Below are 14452 nucleotides of genomic sequence, written 5' to 3'. Positions count from 1 at the left end.
AGCCAATGTTCTCTTCAATATGTGGAAATCAGCCGTCCAATACGAAATCAGTTCCTATGAAGAAGGTGATTTATTTTTTATAGTACAATTTTATATAGTACAAAATAAATAAAAAGAAAAAATAAAAAGAAAAAATAAAAAGAATTTTGGGTTTCTTATTTACATATGAAATTTGGAGTAGGTCCTATATAAGGTATGTAAACAAGACCTTTTAAACAGCCTTCATAAAAAGGCATTAAATTGGCATTATTTTAAACTCCTATTAAGAGGCCTCTATTTACATATGCTTCATAAAGCCTTTTGATGTATACACTACAAAAGGCCTTATTTTATCACACATTATAAAGAACTTATTTGAGGCACTTCCTAAAAGGCCTTAAAATAATGACCTTATATTAGCCCTTGTGTTGAAAGTTGAAGTCGGAGCCCTTGGTCGGCTATGACACCCTGTGTAAAAAACCAATGAATATGTAATGGGAAGTCAATGCCTTGTGTCTGCATATAAATTCCTATTAAAAGGCATTATGAAGAGCGATTTCCGCCGCTGGGTGTTTGTGAATATATCAATACAAACACAAACCCGTAAGTGTACACGCACACACGCATTAATCTACAAGGAAAATAGGGACAGGGTTGCAAAAAGCGCACTTTTAGTACTAAAACCACAGTTGTACAAGGCAGTATAGGGGATTTTGAAAGAGATTTTGTTGAAATCCTCTACGAGCCAGCTGATATTTGCCTATAGCAAATCTACTGAGATCTAGGAGGATTTCGGCCAAAATCCTCGTTTACGAGTATTTCGTGTCTAGTGTGAACGTAGTATTATAGGAGATAAAATGATTGCTGTTTTTTTATCTAATTTTAAAAAGCGATGTCAACATTTCATATAAAAACAAGTATATACGGCCGTAAGTTCGGCTAGGCCGAATCTTATGTACCCTCCAACATGGATTGCGTAGAAACTTCTACGAAATACTGTCATCCACAATCGAATTACTTGGGTTGTGGTATCTTAAGACTTCTTAACATCGTTTTCTAAATTGTGAGTTAGTCCATACGTGGTATATATTAGACAATACGTAGAGAGCAAATAGGCGAATACATATTTTAAGGATGCTGCATCTTTAGTTTAAAGTTTATCTGAAATAAAAAAAAAACATTTTTTTCTTTGAAGTATCTGTTATAATTTGAATTTTCAAACTGACAGTTATGTACATGAATATTTTTTTGAGACCGAAAATTCGTTCTCCGTTTTGGTTTTCCGTTCCGAAATCTTTCTATATTTTCATAGATAGAAAACCTAGCAAAGATGGCTGCTACCCTTCCAGAGTCTGAGGACGACGTCCCCATGTTGGATGAGGAACGGGAGATTAATTATAGCTACGACTACTGATTCTGCCATTCTGGCCGACAATGTTGCAATAGCAACCAATAAAAATCCGTTGACGGCGGCTCCTGGAGTTCCTCCAGGAGAATTATCTGTGGCTTCGACACCCCTTTCGGCACCAGTTCGAAAGAACCAGGGTTCGAATATTCAACGTGGCAGAAGAGAATGTGTCATATGCAAGGTAAAGCATCACTTACGTGATTGCAAAGAGTTCAGGGCGATGCGCATTGAACGAAGGCTGCGTACCGTAGCGCTTCATAAATGTTGTGGTAATTGCCTTGACGCCACACACTTTGTTCGTGACTGTCCCAGTTGTATATGGGGGCTATATACAACTATGAATTTGATATGGACCAATTTTTGTGTGATTGGGGATCGATTTATCTCAGGGCTATATATAACTATAGACCGATATGGACCTAGTTAGGCATGGTTGTTAACGGCCATATAGTAGCACAATGCACCAAATTTCAACTTACTCGGATAAAATTTGCTCCTCCAAGAGGCTCCAAAACCAAATCTCGGGATCGATTTATATGGGGGCTATATATGATTATGGACTGATATGGACCACTTTTGGCAAAATACCATATACTACCACCACGTACCAAATTTCAACCAGATCGGATGAATTTTGCTTCTCCAAAAGGCACCGGAGGTTAAATCTGGGGATCGGTTTATATGGGGTCTATATATAATTATGGACTGATATGATCCAATTCCTGCATGGTTGTTGGATACCATATACTAACTTCACGTACCAAATTTCAATCGAATCGGATGAATTTTGCTCTTCCAAGAGGCTCCTGAGGTCAAATCTGGGGATCGGTTTATATGGGGGCTATATATAATTATGGACTGATATGATCCAATTCCTGCATGGTTGTTGGATACCATATACTAACTTCACGTACCAAATTTCAATCGAATCGGATGAATTTTGCTCTTCCAAGAGGCTCCTGAGGTCAAATCTGGGGATCGGTTTATATAGGGCCTATATATAATTATGGACCGATTTCGACCAATTTTTGCATGGTAATTAGAGACCATATATTAACACTATGTACTAAATTTCAACTGAATCAGATGCATTTTGGTCTTCCAAGAGGCTCCGGAGGTCAAATCTGGTGATCGGTTTATATGGGGGCTATATATAATTATGGGCCGATGTGGACCAATTTTTGCATGGTCATTAGAGACCATATATTAACACTATGTACCAAATTTCAGCCAGATCGGATGAAAATTGCTTCTCTTAGAGGCTCCGCAAACCAAATCGGGGGATCGGTTTATATGGGGGCTATATATAATTATGGACCGATGTGGACCAATTTTTGCATGTGGACCAATTTTTGCAAATTTCAGCCGGATCGGATAAAATTTGCTTAACTTAGAGGCTCCGCAAGCTATATCAGGGGATCGGTTTATATGGGGGCTATATATAATTATGCACCGATGTGGACCAATTTTTGCATGGTTGTTGGAGACCATATACTAACACCATGTACCAATTTTCAGCCGGATCGGATGAAATTTGCTTCTCTTAGAGGATTCGCAAGCCAAATTTGGGGGTCCGTTTATATGGGGGTTATACGTAAAAGTGGACCGATATGGTCCATTTGCAATACCATCCGACCTACATCAATAACAACTACTTGTGCAAAGTTTCAAGTCGATAGCTTGTTTCGTTCGGAAGTTAGCGTGATTTCAACAGACGGACGGTCGGACGGACGGACAGATCGACTCAGAATTTCACCACGACCCAGAATATATATACTTTATTGGGTCTTAGAGCAATATTTCGATGTGTTACAAACGGAATGACAAAGTTAATGGTGGGGGGTATCATCCTATGGTGGAGGGTATAATTATAGGATCCATTTTGTGACTAGTTTGTATTTATACAGATGTGTGCCCACTTTTTTTAAGTGTGCCACCTTTTTTGAGAGTGACACCTTTTAGATATTTCCAACAGTAATGCTGGTTCTTGTCATTGAGCTAAACATAGAATCGGGCAGCACTCATTGATAAGAGAGAATAGTATTTTTTTTTTTGTGATATCACAATGGAATGAGTAGTCTAAGTGAGCCTAACAATAACGACTTGCCCTTATACCTGACCTGGCCTAAACGCTGGACCACTTTAGAGATATTCAAAAAGCAAATAGAAAAAACTTTTTCAAGCTTGAGATCGCAATTGAAAATTTCTTTTCTATTTGATACAAAAAGTTAAATATAATTTAACTGATCATGGAATGTATACATACTTCTGTGTATCACTGTTTACGAATTCATTTTTTTTTGTAGGTAATACAATGAAAACCGATAGCCTTTCCCCGATAACCCACAAGTAATGCATGCACATGAACGATCATATCTATCGGAGAGGGATGCTGTGTCTGGACGAGAGCATCTTAGAAGAGATCGAGTATATAAAGAGACCGGTTGTTTATTAAATTGCATCAGTTGGAAAAGTGAAATTGTCAACAAAAATAACTTGAGTCTGGAATAAAATATTCAAGACGAACGTAAATCTGTGAATTAAAAATGAATTCCTCCAAACGTTGGATTGCTCTAGCCATGATGCTAAGCATTATAGCTTTTGCACAAAGCGAAGAACAAATCTGTGAGTAGGCCCCGAAAAAGAGAGAGAGAGAGGCTTGCCAAATCTCATCAATATATACTTGTAGATCGTATGTGTGTTCCCCAGAAATACTATCAGGATTGTTTGGATTTATTGAAGGATCCCTCAGAAGCTGGTATTCTCATGGAATGTGTAGCCGGACGAGATCGTATTGATTGTTTGGATATGATCAATCATCGTAAGGCAGATGTTTTGGCCTCAGAGCCTGAAGATATGTATGTGGCCTATCATACAAAGAACTCGGATTATAAAGTGATTTCGGAAATTCGTACCAAGGATGACAAGGATGGTAGGAATTTCGGTTATAGGCCTTTAATGAACTTGAAAGTATTTTCTTTTGTAATTTCATTCTCTAGCTGCCTTCCGTTATGAGGGCATTATTTTGGTTAAGAAAAACTCCCATATTAAATCCTTAAGAGATTTACCTGGAGCCAAATCTTGTCATACAGGATTCGGTCGTAATGTTGGTTTCAAAATCCCTGTTACCAAATTGAAAAATCATCGTATCTTGAAGGTATCTATGGATCCCGAGTTAACAGCCACTGAACGTGAACTTAAGGCCTTATCGGAATTCTTTAGTCAATCTTGTTTGGTTGGAACTTATTCACCATATCCTGATACTGATCGTTTGTTGAGTAAGTTAAAGATCTTTGAGAAGATTTTTTGAAGAATATTTAGTATATTTTTGCTTTTAATTTCTCCAGAGAAAAAATACTCCAACTTGTGTGCTTTGTGTGAGAAACCCGAACAATGTAACTATCCTGATAAATATTCTGGATATGATGGGGCCATTCGTTGTTTGGATAAGGGTAAGGGTGAAGTTGCCTTCACCAAGGTTCAATACATCAAGAAATACTTTGGGGTGAGTACGACAAACATCTTGACCTTAGTAAAGGTTAGGTATAGTGGCAGCCAAAAGGGTTCAATGAAAGAAGAGTTTTCTTTCGTTCCTGAGGAACGAAGTTTTCTCTTGATGCAACATAAATTTCCTTACAAAACCAAAAAAGGCCTACGGAATCAGACATCACTCATTGATAAGAGAGAAGTCCACCACCTATGATATCACAAAGGACTGAACAGGATCAATTAGGCTGTTCAGTTCTTTGTAATTGCATAGGTGGTGGACTTCTCTCTTATCGATGAGTGATGTCTGATTCCGTAGGCCTTTTTTCGTTTTGTAAGGAAATTTATGTTGCATCAAGAGAAAACTTCGTTCCTCAGGAAAGAAAACTCTTCTTTCATTGAACCCTTTTGGCTCCTATTACGTTCTTACATTTGGCGGCGGTAGTTTAACAGCTGAGTCGAAATGGCTTTCGAAGGAACGAAATTTTAGACTTACAAAGTTTTTCTTTGATGCTAAAAATGTTCTTTAAAAGCAAATAAAAAATAATAACAGACATTTTCTCATAGCCGAAACGAAGGATTTAGTTGGACTAAAACGACAAAAACTGTTCATATTTCAATAGAAAATTTAGCAGTTTCGGATATCCTACCCCAAAACAAAAACTTTGACGAAATTTTTAATAGAACACAATTTTGGCAAATTTTTCTCTAAAAGTAAATATTCGACCAAATTTTCTATAAAAAAGTTTGACGAAGTTTTTTATAACAATAAAATTTTGAAAATTTTTCCATAAGAATAATATTTTGCTAATTTTCTATAAATATAAAATGTCGACGAATTTTCTATAAAAATAAAAATTTGTCGAATATTCCATAAAAACAATCGCCGATTAAATATTTCAACGAAATTTCGACGAAATTTTCTATACAAAGAAAATTTCGACGAGATTTTCTATACAAATAAAATGTCGACGAGATTTTCTATAAAAATTAAATTTCTTTTCCTTTATTGGTTAAGCTACACTTGTAGTTTAGTCAATGCATGGTTTTAAGCTGAAATCAAAAACAACAACAAAATTACATTTCGATGAAAAGAAACCCCTTCATTGATAAAGTTTTTAATAGAACACAATTTTGAAAAATTTTTTATAGAAGTAAAATTTCAACAAAATTTTCTATGGGAATAAAAGTTTAACGAAATTTTCTACAAAAATAAAATTTCGACAAATTTTTTTCTATAAATAAAATTGTGACGAAAATTATATACAAAATTCGACGATTAATCATTTCAACGAAATTGTCCATAAAAATAAAGATTTGACGAAATTTGTTCATAAAATAAAATTTCTATAAAAATAAATTATGGACGAGATTTTCTATAAAAATTAAATTTCGACGAGATTTTCTATAAAAATAAAATTTCGACGAGATTTTTTATAAAAATAAAATTTTGATGCAAAGAAAACTCTTCTTTCAGAGTAGTCGGTTATTTGAAATTTAATTTAGGAAAAATGTTGACAAAATTTTTAATAGAACAAAATTTTGATTTTTTTCTATAAATGTAAAATTTTGATAAAATTTTCTATGGGAATAAAAATTTGACGAAATTTTCGACATTTTGAAATTTTTTTCTATAAGAATAATATATGACGAAGTTTTCTATAAAAATACAAATTTTTAGTAGAACAAAATTTTGATTTTTTTTTTCTATAAATGTAAAATTTTGATAAAATTTTCTATGGAAATACAAATTTGACGAAATTTTCGACAAAAATAACATTTTGAAATTTTTTTCTATAAGAATAATATTTGACGAAGTTTTCTATAAAAATGCAATTTCGAAGATTTTTTTTATATAAATATAATTACGACGAATTTTGCATAAAAAATTCGACGATTTAACATTTCAACGAAATTTTCCATAAAAATAAAGATTTAACGAAATTTGCAAAAAAATTCTATAAGAATAAAATTTTGACGAGATTTTCTATAAAAATAAAATTTCGACGAGATTTTGTATAATAATAAGATTTCAATGAAAAGAAAACTCTTCTTTCAATGCAGTCGGTTATGAGAAATTTAATTTGCGGCAAATGTTGACGAAAGTGTTAGTAGAACAAAATGTTTAAACTTGTTTCTATGAAAGTAAAATTTCGACAAAATTTTCTATGGGAATAAAAATTTGACGAATTTTCTAAAAGAATAAAATTTTGAAGAATTTTTCTATAATAAAAACGAAATTTTCTATAGAAATAAAATTTAAAGGAATTTTCTACAAAAATAAAAATTCGACGAATTTTAAAATTAAGAATTTCATTGTAATAAAATTTTTGCGAAATTTGTTTATAAAAAAAAATTGCGACGAAATTTTCTATAAACATAAAATTTCGACAAAATTTTCTATAAATATGAAAATATGATTAATTTTCTACAAGAATAAAAATTTAATGAAGAATAATAATTTGACAAAATTTTCTATATAAATACAATTTTTTTTCCATAAAAAATTCGACGATTAAAAAGTTTACAGAAATTTTATATAAAAATAAAGATTTTACGAAATTTGTTCATAAAATAAAATTTCTATAAAAATAAATTTACGAAAAATGCTGACGAACTTTTTAATAGAACAAAATTTTGATTTTTTTTTGTATAAAAATAAAAGTTTGGCGAAATTTTCGACAAAAATAAAATGTTGACGAATTTTTCTATAAGAATAATATTTTGACAAAATGTCTATATAAATACAAATTTTTTTCCATAAAAAAATTCGACGATTAAAAATTTTACAGAAATTTTATATAAAAATAAAAATTTAAGAAATTTGTTCATAAAATAAATTTTCTATAAAAATAAATTATGGACGAGATTTTCTATAAAAATTAAATTTCGACGAAATTTTCTATAAAAATAAAATTGCGACGAGATTATTTTGTATAAAAATAAGATTTAAATGAAAAGAAAAACTCTTCTTTCAGTGTAGTAGGTTATGAGAAATTTAATTTGCGACAAATGTTGACAAAATTTTTAGTAAAACAAAATTTTGAATTTTTTTTCTATAAATGTAAAATTGTGATAAAATTTTCTATGGGAATAAAGATTTGACGAAATTTTCGACAAAAATAACATTTTGAAATTTTCTTCTATAAGAATAATATTTGACGAAGTTTTCTATAAAAATACAATTCCGAAGATTTTTTTATATAAATATAATTACGACGAATTTTGCATAAAAATTCGACGATTTAACATTTCAACGAAATTTTCCATAAAAATAAAAATCTAACGAAATTTGCAAAAAAAAAAATTAAATTTCTATAAGAATAAAATTTTGACGAGATTTTCTATAAAAATAAAATTTCGACGAGATTTTGTATAATAATAAGATTTCAATGAAACGAAAAATCTTCTTTCAGTGTAGTCGGTTATGAGAATTCTAATTTGCGGCAAATGTTGACGAAAGTGTTAGTAGAACAAAATTTTGAAACTTGTTTCTATAAAAGTAAAATTTCGACAAAATTTTCTATGGGAATAAATATTTGACGAATTTTCTAAAAGAATAAAATTTGAAGAATTTTTCTATAATAAAAACGAATTTATTTTCTATAGAAAAAAAAATTTAAAGGAATTTTCTACAAAATTAAAAATTCAACGAATTTTAAAATTAAGAATTTCAATAAAATTTTTGCGAAATTTGTTTATAAAAAAAAAATCGACGAAATTTTCTATAAACATAAAATTTCGACAAAATTTTCTATAAACATCAAAATATGATGTAGTTTTCTATAAGAATAAAAATTTAATGAAACTTATTATAAAAATAAAATATCGGTGAAATTTTCCATAAAACATAAAATTTCGAAGAAATTTTCTATAAAAACATAATTTCGACGGGATTTTCTATAAAAATAAAATTTCGACAAAATTTTCTATTAATATAAAATTTCGATGAAGTTTTCTGTAAAAATGAAATTTCAACAAAATTTTTTTTATAAAGATAAAATTTTGTTAAGATTTTAATCAAAATAAAATGTCGATGAAATTTTCTATGAAATTCTTTATAAAAATAAAATTTCGACTAAATTTTATACAAAAACCAAGTATATACGGCTGAAAGTTCGGCCAGGCCGAAGCTTATGTACCCTCCACAGTGTTGCCAGGTAATTCTTCATTCTTCCCCCCAAAATCTTAAGAAAAAAACCCCTAAATTGGTCTAAGCTTTTTTCAAAAACCCCCCAAAAATTTCAGAATATAAAAGTACAAAAAGTGGTCCCAAAATTGGCTGAAAAAAATCCTGTAGTGATACACTTTAAAAATTAAGTTTAACACAAATATATATCCTGAAAGAAAAGTTCTTTCCTGAGAAACGAAATTTTAGAAAACCTAAATTTTCTTTTGATGCTAATTTTTTTTTTGTTTGAAGTAAATAAAAAATAAAATTTGCTATTTAAGAAAATACTTTAAAACAAAAGAGATTTTCGTTTGTTTAAAATTTCATCCCTGAGGAAATTATTTTTTCTATGGATGTAATAATACAATATGTATATCAATTTAAAAAGCGGGCTTACTCTTAAAAAGCTTTCAGCTGCTAAGTTAAAATACGATTGCTTTTAATTTTGTCAATTATTAAAAATGACCTTTCAACAGAAGAGTTTAAAAAAGATAACGAAAATAATGCTATTGGATACTTGTTTGTATTTAGGATCTTCTTGTTGACTTTCCGCATCTTTTTTCTCATAACTCATGCTAGAATTGTTCCGAGTTTGCTTGAGAATTGCTCCACTTTATAAGGTCTGAAAATAAAGTTTACCCCTAAAAATCCCCCTAAACGTGAAAAATCCCTACATTTGGGGGGAAAACCCCTAACCAGGCAACACTGACCCTCCACCATGGATTGCGTAGAAACTTCTTCTAAACACTGTCATCCACAATCGATGGCAGTGTTTAGAAGAAGAATTTTAACAAAATTTTCTATAGAAATAAAATTTTGACAAAATTTTCTATAGAAATAAAATTTGGACAAAATTTTCTATAAAAAAAAAATTTAACAAAATTTTCTATAGAAATAAAATTTTAACAAAATTTTCTATAGAAATAAAATTTTGACAAAATTTTCTATAGAAATAAAATTTTGACAAAATTTTCTATAGAAATGAAATTTTGACAAAATTTCCTATAGAAATAAAATTTTGACAAAATTTTCTTTAGAAATATAATTTTCACAAAAATTTCTTTGGAAATAAAATTTTGACAAAATTTTCTACAGAAATAAAATTTTAACAAAATTTTCTGTAGAAATAAAATTTTAACAAAATTTTCTATAGAAATAAAATTTTTGACAAAATTCTCTATAGAAATAAAATTATGACAAAATTTTCTATAGAAATAAAATTTTCTATATAAATAAAAGTTTGACTAAATTTTCTATAGAAATAAGGTTTTCTATAGAAAATTTTAAAATTTTGGTAGATTATTTTTGGCTCGAGTATCAACCATGATTATGAACTGAATAAAATTTTAACAAAATTTTCTATAGAAATAAAATTTTGACAAAATTTTCTATAGAAATAAAATTTTGAAAAAATTTTCTATAGAAATAAAATTTTGGTAGATTATTTTTGGCTCGAGTGCAACCATGATTATGAACCGATATGGTCCAATTTTTGTGTGATTGGAGATCGGCTATATATAACTATAGAAAAAAAAATTCTATAAAAATAAAATTTCAGGAAAAATAAAAATTCGAAGAATTTTAAAATTAAAAATTTCAATGACATCTTCTATAAATAAAATTTTTGCGAATGTTGTCTCTAAAAATAAAATTTCGAAAATATTCTATAGGAAAAAAATTTGATGGAATTTTCTACAAGAATAAAAATTTGATGAAACTTTTTATAAAAGTACAATTTCGATTAATTTTTCTAGAAAACATAAAATGTCGATGAAATTTTCTATTAAAATAAAGTTTCGATGAAATTCTCTATAAAAATACAATTACGACAGAATTTTCAACAAAACTTTTTTTTCAACAAATTTCAACAAAACTTTTTATAAAGATAAAATTTTGTTAAGATGTTAATCAAAATAAAATTTCGATGAAATTTTCTATAAATTTTTCTATGAAATTCTTTATAAAAATAAAATTTCGACCAAATTTTCAATCAAAATAAATTTTGACGAAATTTTCAATCAAAATAAAATTTCGAGGAAATTATCAATAAAAATAGAATACTTCGCCCGAAACGAAATATTAGCGTTATAAAGATTTTAAAGAAAAAGTGAAGAGAAAATTTCGTTTGCCTTAAAGTACGTTCCTCAGAAAAGAAAACTCTTCAAATGGTGTCGGTTATGAGAAACTTAATTTAGGACAAATGTTGACAAAATTTTTAATAGAACAAAATTTTGAAACATTTTTTTTATAAAAGTCAAATTTCGATAAAATCTTCTAAGGGAGTACAAATTTCACGAAATTTTCTAAAAAAAAAAATTTCTATAAAAATAAAATTTCAAGAAAAATAAAAATTTAAAGAATTTCAAAATTAAAAATTTCAATGACATCTTCTATAAATAAAATTTTTGCGAAATTTGTCTATAAAAATAAAATTTCGATAAAATTTTCTATAGGAAAAAAATTTGATGGAATTTTCCACAAGAATAAAAATTTGATGAAACTTTTTATAAAAGTAAAATTTCGATGAATTTTTCTAGAAAACATAAAATGTCGATGAAATTTTCTAAAAAAATACAATTTTGAGAAAATTTTAATTTTTTTATAAAAGTAAAATTTGAATAAAATCTTCTAAGGGAGTAAAAATTTCACGAAATTTTCTAAAAAAAAAAAATCTATAAAAATAAAATTTCAAGAAAAATAAAAATTCGAAGAATTTTAAAATTAAAAATTTCAATAACATCTTCTATAAATAAAATTTTCGCGAAATTTGTCTATAAAAATAAAATTTCGATAAAATTTTCTATAGGAAAAAAATTTGATGGAATTTTCAACAAGAATAAAAATTTGATGAAACTTTTTATAAAAGTACAATTTCGATTAATTTTTCTAGAAAACATATAATTTCGATGAAATTCTTTATAAATATAAAATGTCGATGAAATTTTCTATAAAAATAAAATTTCGACAAAATATTATATAAAATTAAAATTTGTTGGAATTTTCTATAAGAATAAAAATTTGATGAAAAAAAAGTAAAACTTTTTCGTCGAACTTTTCTATAAAATTAAAATTTCCATGGAATTTTCAATAAAAATAAAATTACAACAAAAAAATAAGATTTCAAAATTAAAATAGAAATAAAATTTGAAGGAATTTTCTATAGGAATTAAAATTCGATGAAACTTTATATAAAAGTAAAATGTCGATGAAATATTCTATAGAAAAAAATTTCGATGAAATTTTCTATAAAAAAAACAACTTTTCTATAAAAATAAAATTTCAACGAAATTTTTTCTACAACAAAGTCATTGGAATAAAATTCCAACGAACTTTTCTATGAAACTAAAATTTCGACAACATTTTCTATAAAAATAAAATTTCAACGAAATTTCTTATAAAAATAAGATCTGGTTTATTTGGAGAGTTTGTTTTATTTGTGCTTTAAACATCGGTGTATTCAGTGGTGGCGTCATCTGGATAAAATTGGTCGGCGTCTCTTATCACTGGCTGCGACAAGTTCAACACATTGTTCTTGCTTTGTCAAAGGCTTCATAACGGCTTCACTACATTCACTTTTATAGGGATTTCGCTCTATGAAAATAATATTTAAAATAAGGGATGCCATTTAGTTTACTCGAATTGTTATTATGGGAAAATGTTTATGTACAAAGTTTATACGAGAAACGAATTTCTTAAAGCATAATATTTGGAAAAAGTTTATCATCTGAAGAATTTTTTTCCTCTCCTCCAATTGCAATTCTAGTTGGTTCCTGGAACTACAGCTGAGGGTGATCCATCGAATTTCGAATATTTATGTGAAGATGGTAGTAGACGCCCCATCACTGGTCCCGCATGCTCTTGGGCTCAGCGTCCATGGACTGGTTATATTTCCAATACTGATGCTGTTAATGGTGACGTAAAACTACATAATTTGCAAAAACGTTTGGAAAAGTTCTTCGAAAATGGTTTACATGCTCAGAACAAGGATGCTGCATCGCATCTCTTGATCAATGAAAATGCAGTCTATCACAGTAAACCTCAGGCTGTGGATCCTAAAGAATATTTGGAAAAGGCTGGCTATAAAGATGTCATTGAACGTGATGGTTCGGCTTTAAGGAAAATGAAGTGAGTTGATACCTAAGAGGGAGTAGTACCGAACAAGATTAATTCTCATGATTTTGTTTTGACTCTAGAATGTGCATCCAAACCGATATTGAAATGCAAAAATGTAATACCATGCGTCGGGCAGCTTATTCTCGTGATATACGGCCCGAAATGGAATGTGTCCAAGAGAGAGATTGTATCTTGGCTGTTAAGAATAATAAGGCTGATATGGTAGCTGTAAGGGCTAATAACTACAAAGAGGCCAGAGATGTTAAACTTAAACCCATTGTCTATGAAAGCTTTGAACCAAACGATGTCTATGTCGCGGTAGTGGATCCTACTTTGACCAATGATAATATACGTAATATGCCAGTGTAAGTTTTCCCATTTTGGAGACTATAACGAGGTCACCTAAGTAAGTAACTTTTTTTATTTTCAGTTCCTATAATGCCCAGGATGAACGTGCCCACAAAGCCGCCCAGTATTTGAATAAATTACGAGACTTGAATGCCTGTCAAACCTCACCCTCTTCGGAGCAGAATATTATGATTGTAAACGCTAAGGACTTGGATCAATATAAAAATAAAAAATTATTGTGTCCCAATAGACAGATGAAAGCTGTCACTGAATGGAAAGATTGTAATTTAGAAGCGAATCTTCCAGTTGCTGTATTCATACGGGACTCAATGACTCGTGTGGAACAGGAGACAATGAAACATTTGTTTGTCTCTTTATCTGATAAATTTGGCAAGAATGCTAAACTGGCTGATGTTTTCGCATTATTTGGAGCCTATAAGGATGGCCAATCGAATGTTGTATTCGATGATAATGCTGTGGAATTTGTCACCGAATTGAAAAATGAGAATACCAGTGAAACTATTTATCAAAATTTGAATTGCAATGGCAATTCAATCCATAACCGTTAATTGGTTAAAATAAACACAAATATATTATGCTTTAAAAAATAAAATAAATTTGTTGCTGCAAAACAAGGTAGTTTATATATAATTAAAAACAAGTATATACGGCCGTAAGTTCGGCCAGGCCGAATCTTATGTACCCTCCACCATGGATTGCGTAGGAACTTCTACTAAAGGCTGTCATCCACAATCGAATTACTTGGGTTGCGATAACACTTGCCGATGGCAAGGTATCGTAAAACTTTTTAACACTGTCTTCTAAATTGTAAGTTAGTCCATAAGGGGTATATATTAAATAAAAAAAAAGCCGATTAAATACGTATATAATTCAGTTTGACAAAATTTTCTATAGAAATAAAATTTTGACAAAATTTTCTATAGAAA

At 29.3% G+C, this 14452-nt stretch overlaps 1 protein-coding gene across 1 annotated transcript; it reads left to right on the top strand.

Annotated features, from left to right (window-relative positions):
- Nucleotides 1-3835: 3835 nt before the first annotated feature.
- On the top strand, nucleotides 3836-14140 carry LOC142232001 (transferrin-like). Its single transcript, XM_075302678.1, has 7 exons — nucleotides 3836-4012; nucleotides 4077-4319; nucleotides 4387-4665; nucleotides 4735-4892; nucleotides 12808-13169; nucleotides 13238-13522; nucleotides 13588-14140. The coding sequence occupies exons 1-7, from the start codon at nucleotides 3934-3936 to the stop codon at nucleotides 14072-14074; spliced, it is 1893 nt and encodes a 630-aa protein (XP_075158793.1). The 5' UTR covers nucleotides 3836-3933; the 3' UTR covers nucleotides 14075-14140.
- Nucleotides 14141-14452: the final 312 nt, after the last annotated feature.

This window comes from Haematobia irritans, chromosome 3 (genome assembly GCF_050003625.1).
Source record: "Haematobia irritans isolate KBUSLIRL chromosome 3, ASM5000362v1, whole genome shotgun sequence".
In the NCBI taxonomy this organism is placed as follows: Eukaryota; Metazoa; Arthropoda; class Insecta; order Diptera; family Muscidae; genus Haematobia; species Haematobia irritans.
This window is presented reverse-complemented; position numbering and strand designations above follow the sequence as displayed.